Genomic DNA, 8007 nt, shown 5'->3' with positions numbered 1-8007 from the left:
CCAATAAGCGCGAAAGCTCGTTACTTGATTTCAAAATAAAAGCCTAAGGCTGTCTATTAAAACCTGTACAATTCGCCACCCCGGTGATCCCAAAGAAAATACAAAATAATTATTTATTTTAGAAATTATGTTCTAATTAGTATTAAAAAGGAAAATTCAAAATTGTCGACAATTATCCCAAGATTTCGTCTCACGGTTTGTCGCGTCCTTGCTCGCAACCGGAAGTCACCCCTTTTTCCTCCTCTTGGTTGTGACGTATCAAATCCTTAATCGCCGCCTCTCTGAACCCGGCTGTCGCTTCTCGGCCGGTGTCATCTACCTGTACCTTTTATCCAAATATGTCGTGTTTAGAATAATAAGTCTAATTTGTCGTCTTTTATACATTTTTAATGGTGTGTTTTTGTTATTACCAGTGCAACTTGCTCTTATTGAGACGCACGCAACTAATGTCATTATCATTTTTCTTCTTGTCAGGTTACTTTTCCGTATTCAGTCCTAAATATTGTGTTGCTAGAATGAGTTCACACATATTATGCCATATAATGCTTTGCTATGTGGCAAGGGTCACTTTATATGATACATGTATACAGTATTTGTACCACCATCAAAGTCCTTTTCCTCCTTTGATAATAAATTGTTATATTTTGAGCAGCAGGTAGAATTACTTGTTCAGGTTTTGTAACTTGATATGATCAGTCAGCCTGTTCAAGAACGGCTATTTTTCTTTTAAAGGAAAGTAAGCTTTATCCATGAAAACCGTTTCCAGCAAACTCGCCGAGGCTCGCCTGTTAGCGACCCCTGATTGGCCAAGGCGAAGCTGTACAATCGCCTCCACGCCACTAGGTGGCGAGGGCGCGCCGCTGCAGCGTCCGCTTCGACCAGAAAAAAGACAGACGGAGAGGAAGAGGAGTCGCTCCGCAGTGTCTCACATGACTGTTGTCTCGTGACTGGATCAGGAGCAGAAACACAATTTTCGGGAGTTCTTGACCGAGTTGCCTCAAGTCAATGCTGCTGAGATCTAATACGAAGTAAGTAAGGAAGCGTTTGGGCAGGTTATGTTTCTCTACGTTGAGGAAGGGAGGAAACGGTGATATTAAAAAAGGAGACTTAAGTTTCGCGGAGGTGTGAATCAATCAATGTCGGCGCTGTGCTTCTGTTGCTTCAGGAGCGCCGCCGCCTCAGCTGAGTCTCTTGGCGCGGACTCGCGTCGGTCAGGAAGTTGAAGGCGGGGAAGCGCCGGGTTTCTCTTTCGCCGCTTAACCAAAAGCTCTGTCGTTCTCAGGGGACCCAGGACGCACCCCAGCTTCGTGGCTCCGTTTTAGAAGCACGACGTCGGACGGGACGGACGGTCATGGACAGCAAACCTCTCCTGCAGGGCAGACCGCCCGCCTACAACGCCGTCCCGGCGGCGTATGAATACGGACCACAGCACAACTACGGGGCGATTCCTCCAGCGGGCCCCCCACCCACGGCGCCAGGGGCTCCGGCCCTCCAGCAGCAGCAGCCGCCGCCGCCTCCCTACCCTTATCCGGGGGATCCAGGTGGGACCGTGTGACGTCTCGGTTGTGTCTTTTTGTGCCGTAGCTCTGCTCCGCGGCCACGTTCTGACTTACCGCTCAGTAGCTCAGTCACTCACTGCGTGACTTTTGTTTTGTGAACATTTCCTCCATCCATCCATTCATCCATCCATCCATTCACTGTGATTGTGTGCAGGGTCGTGGTGGTCCGCAGCCTATCCTGGGGGCTTGGGTCAGGGGACACTGGTCCAGCGCAGAGCATTCGCACAATTCCATCGGCTCCGTGTCCGTGAATTTTATTTGAACATGGTGTGCAGGCCAGATGTTGGTGGTCATGTTTGAAATTGAGTTAAATCCTTGCAAGCTTTGAACAACAGCTGTGCAGCAGTTGCCTGCATTAAGTTAGAAAGTGACTTTCTGTATGCGGACACATCAAGTGCATTCTGAACTATTGTTTTGTCATCACCTAGTCTATTGATTGACAGGAATTTGTGACACAGATTATTAATTTGCCGTGTGATATATTGGTGGCTCATTAACAAAGAATCTGAATTGTTTTGAAGCATTTGCTCAGATCATAGGCTTTTGCTGTTCACACGTGTTTTTGTAAACATAGACAGCTTTAGAATTGTATTTTATCATCAATTAACACTTTATAATTTTTTTTTTGGTTTTGTGAGGGGAAAAAATATTGCCAAACCAGTTCCTCAATCCCCTTTCAGGAAGCTAACATGTGATGTACATGTAAACGCTGACACATTGCAGCATCAGTGATGGGAGTAGAGCAAAAGCGTAGCTGTTTTCACCGTATTAATTACTTGTTGAATACTATGTATGTTGGCGTGTCAGCGTTACATGTTATAATGCTGTGTGGGGACATAATCTGTAAGTCTATGTAATTTGAAGAGTGTCTTCTCTGAGTGGCTTGACATATAATTGTATGAAATGAGCAGATTGGTTTTAATATATTAATTATTGATTTGTTATATATTTCTGTTTTAAATTTCACACACATTTTCAGAACCGCTTGCAGTTTCAGGAATATCAGATTAAAATGTGAAATTGTCTAGTGCTTAGTTCTTTGAACCAGCGACTTCAAGCTTATATTTCTTCATTTAGCAGACAGTTTTCTCCAAAGCCACTTACAGTGATTAACTAGTATTTAGCTGAAGCCTTTATCCAAGGTGACTTACAGTGCCTAGATACACTGCACTAAACTCCCTATAGTCATTCACACATCTACACACCAGAGCTACACTTCTGTCACATAAACAAAAAAGGCAGTTTAGAGTCACCAGTTCACCTGAAATGCATGTCTTAGGGACTGTGGGATGTAACACATCTAAATATGGGAGAATATACAAACAACATGCAGACTGTACAGGATGGGGGATGAAACCCACAGTCGATTGCACATCCAAAGCACCATAAGCCCTGCACTACCCACTACACTACCAAGCTTGTGGTTTAATTTTTTTTTTTTTCTTTTTGTGCGCAAAGCCATTGGACTGCACTGGTTTGCTGATGTTGCCTTGGCAGTCTAGTCTGACTTGAATTTGAGGTCAAGTTCTGGAAGGTGATTTGAGCCTGACTGCAGTAAATGCGGGTGATGTCTTTGACATAGTCACAGCACAATAGGAGCTGCTTCTGTGACCTTCCTTTATATCATTGGTGTGAAGAGGGTTGAAGTTTGAACCCATCCCATAAAAACTAATCAAAAGTACAAATGCTCCAGTTGATTATGCACGTATGTAGCACTATTTATCTGATTGTTTGAATATAATGGGGTTTTATCAGTATGTTTCTTGGCTGTAAATGGTTATGCTGTCCTTGTATACTGTTTGCTCTGTATGTCACTTGAGAGAAAAATATCTGCTAAATGAATAATGTAAACTATATAGGCCTATAGCATTCTCTTAAGATAATCATAACAGGAATATGTTGAATGGGTACAGTTATGACTTGTACAGAAGTAATTTATATTCTGTACCCCAGAGATGATATGATGGTATGTCAGCCAAGACTTATAGCTGCTATGTCACCCCTACATGCAGGGTATACACAGGCCTGCCCCTCAGTACCCGCTGTTGCCCAGCAGCCAAACTATGCGAGCACGTACACCATCATCCAGCCGTCTGTGGTGGTGGTAGGAGGCTGCCCAGCCTGTAGGTGAGCATCTCTTTGTATACAGACTGGTGGGGGAAGGATAATGTTATATTTGCTTGTTTACGATCTAATATGTGCTGTCCAATTTTAAATATTTTTGGTATTGTCATATTTTGTTGTATCCTTGTGGTGTTGCAATGCATTAAACATAACTCCTTTATAAATTCTGCACACGGTAACACTGTTTTGTATGGGACACAGTCATGTTTCTAGGGATTCATAGCTTCCTCTCATGGTTAAAAAATGTGATGTGAAATGTAAATGACATCTCGTGATGCCTGTAATCTGTAATTTAAGGATGACATGCAGAATTAAAGAATTCCTTGATTGCATAACTGATCCTGTTGAACTCAAACAGCAACTTTAACATATTTAGAAAGCGTCTTAAGATGTTTGTTTTGCAGATTTATCTTTTACACCTACAAATTTTGTTTCAAGGGAATTTTAAAACTGGACATAAAATTATGTAGAGCCTCTGAGCTTTAGCGGTGGCAGTGATGGTGCCACAGCTAACAGATGTTCTTCCCTAGGGTTGGGGTGCTGGAGGATGACTTCACCTGCCTGGGAATCCTTTGTGCCATTGTCTTCTTCCCAATCGGGATCCTCTTCTGCCTAGCTCTGCGTCAAAGGCGCTGCCCTAACTGTGGAGCCACATTTGGGTAGAGGGGTCAAACAGCCTCTGGAAAGGCCCACCTCTGTTTCTACTTCACTGTTATTTTGTCTCTTCTTTTTACAAAATCACTCAGTACACAGATAATGCCATGCATTTCCTACATATGGCTTAAGATTGAAGTGTACTGTGGCAAACAATGAAAATGATGCATGTGAAAATCTCATTCCCCTCCCCTTTCACATGCATGGATTGAAGGTAATATCTTTTATTGATCTCTTAGCTAGTTAATGGTGCCTTTGGAAAAAAAAATTGAGGGGTGTGTGAAATACAGCACTTCTAGAAAGTAATGCAAGTGATAGGAATTTAAAGATCCAGAATTTCAGAATGAATGTGCAGTTGATAATCTTGAGTGCCAATGAACTGCTGATTCATTCAGGAACTGTAACCAGGAACATAGTGATCTTTTTTTTTTTTTTTTTTTATAATGAGTCCAGTCCTGTCAAGCAGTAGCACCAGAATGGGGTAAGTCTGCTGCTGAATATTTTAAAGTAGGTTGTGTCTTCCGGTTGAGGTTAACATTCCATTTAATTTCCGCTTGAAGATAGGGAATACTTGATTTCAGTGTGAGTAATCAGATTGATCATGTATTACATTGTCCTGCTCTGGATTTCTTTCATGGAAACATGAATTTTTGCAATTACTGCTGGTCAAAAGTGACAGTGGGAATTAGTACTAGCTCTTGTTGGGTTCTACAGATTCTTGTTCTCCCCCCCCCTGCATTGATCATTTATACATTAGCAAGCAGAGGACTACCTGTTTTGATCTTGGGAACTACTGGATGATTGCAATTATTTTGGAAGTGATTTCATCACTGAACAGTTCACTGAAGATGTGAGGATTTGTTTAATGAAGGGAAGTAGTCAGCTTTATTTGAATAGTAACTGTACTGGCTTAAGTATACAGGGCAGAATTCCACTTGCTAGTAAGACCTCTTTCTGTGACAATCAAGCGTATTACTTGGTGTTGCTTTCATTTTAATGTCAAGATGTAATTATTTAAAATGCTTTTCTGGCTTTGAAGTACACTAAAACTTGCCACTGATTTAAGTTTTTTATATGAGAATTGTAAATAAAAACATGTATGCTGTTGGTCTAGGCTTAAATTGACAAACCAGATTTGTTACAAATCATTACAATATGACAGGTTAAACATGTTTTATTCTGGTAAAATTAAAAGTTACAGAACATATCAACCTTCCTCAACAGATTTATTTGGACAAAAAAAAAAAAGTTTCATACACAAAATATATAATGCTAAGAGACAAAGAATATTGCAAAGAGGGGTGGTAGCTGTAAGAAAAGGTGTAGAAAAAAAATGCAGTTGAGTAACATATTTCCAAATTCCCAGAAAAGCAATGAGCAACAACTAAGTTCATAAACTCAAAGTTGTGCAAGAAAAAAAAAATTCACTAAAACAAGGGTACCTAGCATTTGTGCAGAATTGTATTCCATGTTCCAAAATCTGATTACTGAAGTTTAGTAAAGAGTTTGCTGAAGGGAAAAAAAATGTAGTTAAGGCAATCCCCACACATGCTTAATGTTTAAAATGCACTACATAATTAAATCTCCAACAGTCAAAATGACATCTCAAAATTCAGTATCAAGGTGAAATTCACATATTGTACTATCAACAGAAATTGGGGTTATGCTCAAAGTATATGTATCTGAGTTACAATGCCTATGCTACCTTTTCCTCATGAAGCACAATGTATGTAAAGCATACTTAGACACTAATCCTATGTATTCTTACAGCAAATGTGTGCCTGGATACTGTAAGCCTACTTGGAAGGTCTAACTAGTGACAACAGCAATAGTGAAGCACAGACTTCTCACCTTAAACATCTGCACCTTCACAGTAACATCTTTAACATACAATAAGTAATGAAAACAGACCAACCTGTATTCCATACAATACTTTCATCTATAATCCTATGGCAAATTAAAAGGGTTTAGCAGGATATTTCACTGAATAACCCAAAATTTTCCATTTAAAACACAAAATATGCATATCTTTGAACACTTACTTTTAAGGCAACTAGTGTACAGTCATTCAAAACAATGTTTAAAATAAATCTGAATCTGTTTTGAAAGCACATAAATAGTCTGCATCTCAACGCTAGTGTGGGCATCAGTAGTCTTAAAATATTTGAGATGAACACAGCATCTGTACCAGAGATCCTCCAGTGCGATCCTTTTCGCGGGCGTTCCCAGTTAAGCGGCACCTCACCTCTTGTCTGCAGATTCCACACGCGAAACGGGGTAATGCTGAGGATTCTTAGAGAAGACGGATGCTGGATGAAGATTACATGCGTCTGGGTTGCACACATGTGATGTGTGTTAGATGAGTGGAGCTGATCTGTCGTTAGTGACTGTGGGCCGCAGCTTCACGGTGGCAAAGGGATTTCCTCCACTGGGACAGCAAGCACAAGTAGCGTATTATGGACAGACAAAGGCCACCATTGACTTCAGCAACACTTATGATGCATAAGGTCATTTTACTTTGTTACTCACCCAAGAAAAGGAGGCTTTGCAATACCGTTTAATTGGGATACCTGCGAAAGAAAATTGCATTAATTTCTAAGAGATCAAAAAGTAGACCAGGTTCACACAGCTTACAAAAAGGGAAACAACTCAAAGCATCTTGGAAAGTCAGGAGAATATGGAAAATTAGAGATCTTTGGTTGTAAAAAGCTACATTACTTTAAAAAGTGTTTAATTTATATGAATATTTAACATTTTAACTTAAAACTGCTTGCACGTTCATCTAAAAATGGCAGCCGTTACTTCCTTCTGTTAAAATAACATGTTTGTAATGTAACTCGGGAGAGACAGCAGCACAACACATTAGCTAAGTCAAATTAACCATCAAGAAAGACACCATCCCTCTGAAAGACCTAAATGTCACACAAAAAAACTGCACTGACAAGTTCATTTCTCCACCCTGAAAAGTGCAGAGTTCACCACCTGCCACTAGAGGGCAAACGCTCCCATAAACACTGTCAGCTGCTGGAGCTTGAGCTCCGTGATAAGACAACCCCTGGGGAACCAGGTCACCTGTGGCACGTCACATGAATGCGTGGCAAGTCCGCTCTGCGGTCTGATATATACACACACACACACAGTCTGAAACCGCTTGCCCCAAGCGGGGTCGCGGCAAGCCGGAGCCTAACCCGGCAACACAGGGCGCAAGGCTGGAAGGGGAGGGGACGCACCCGGGAGGGAACGCCAGTCCGTCACAAGGCACCACAGACGGGACTCGAACCCCAGACCCACCAAACCTGCTGCGCCATCACACACCCCTCGGTCTGATATGTTTCCCCCAAAACAACAGTGCTTCTGTAAAGTCCTTAGATAGCAATTCCAGGCAAAGGAGGTTCCATCGGTGGAACAGGCTTCTCCCCAGAGCCCAGTTGTTTTGCTGCAAAATCATCTGACATGCTGCCTCTCTGGCCATGCAGGCACGAGAACTGAATACATGCATTCTTGCTCATACCTCCCAGGGACTAAACCAGGCTGGGGGCATTTTTTTTTAAATTTTTCTCCCCTCTAACATGACCAGAACCATGACAATTCTGGTGCCTCCATGTACCTAGCTGTACTAGCACATCACACTAGTGGAAAACCATCTCAAGCTACAGCATTTCTAGGATTC

General features: G+C 41.7%; 2 protein-coding genes across 2 annotated transcripts in view; one reads left to right on the top strand and one right to left on the bottom strand.

Annotated features, from left to right (window-relative positions):
* Positions 1 to 900: 900 nt before the first annotated feature.
* Positions 901 to 4763, top strand: bri3 (brain protein I3). The gene is made up of 4 exons (XM_018761612.2): positions 901 to 1028; positions 1283 to 1541; positions 3572 to 3686; positions 4214 to 4763. The coding sequence occupies exons 2-4, from the start codon at positions 1352 to 1354 to the stop codon at positions 4344 to 4346; spliced, it is 438 nt and encodes a 145-aa protein (XP_018617128.1). The 5' UTR covers positions 901 to 1028; positions 1283 to 1351; the 3' UTR covers positions 4347 to 4763.
* Positions 4764 to 5614: 851 nt separating this feature from the next.
* Positions 5615 to 8007, bottom strand: part of baiap2l1a (BAR/IMD domain containing adaptor protein 2 like 1a) — a 32914-nt gene continuing 30521 nt past the window's right edge. The window contains exons 13-14 of the mRNA XM_018762041.2: positions 6867 to 6907; positions 5615 to 6765 (exon numbers count right to left, since the gene is read on the bottom strand). Coding sequence (XP_018617557.1) covers positions 6693 to 6765; positions 6867 to 6907 — 114 coding nt within the window. The 3' untranslated portion in view covers positions 5615 to 6692. The remainder of the gene's footprint in view (positions 6766 to 6866; positions 6908 to 8007) is intronic.

Source organism: Scleropages formosus, chromosome 20 (assembly GCF_900964775.1).
Source record: "Scleropages formosus chromosome 20, fSclFor1.1, whole genome shotgun sequence".
NCBI classification, from domain to species: Eukaryota; Metazoa; Chordata; class Actinopteri; order Osteoglossiformes; family Osteoglossidae; genus Scleropages; species Scleropages formosus.
Note: the sequence above shows the minus strand (reverse complement) of the source record. Positions and strands in the feature narration are given on the sequence as shown.

What these genes read in the sequence shown, in the direction of transcription:
- bri3 (XM_018761612.2), top strand. Translation starts at nt 1,352, where the DNA reads ATGGACAGCAAACCTCTCCTGCAGGGCAGACCGCCCGCCTACAACGCC. An exon ending in CCCTTATCCGGGGGATCCAG is followed by an intron (nt 1,542 to 3,571) that starts GTGGGACCGTGT and finishes CCCTACATGCAG; the next exon opens with GGTATACACAGGCCTGCCCC. An exon ending in GGAGGCTGCCCAGCCTGTAG is followed by an intron (nt 3,687 to 4,213) that starts GTGAGCATCTCT and finishes GTTCTTCCCTAG; the next exon opens with GGTTGGGGTGCTGGAGGATG.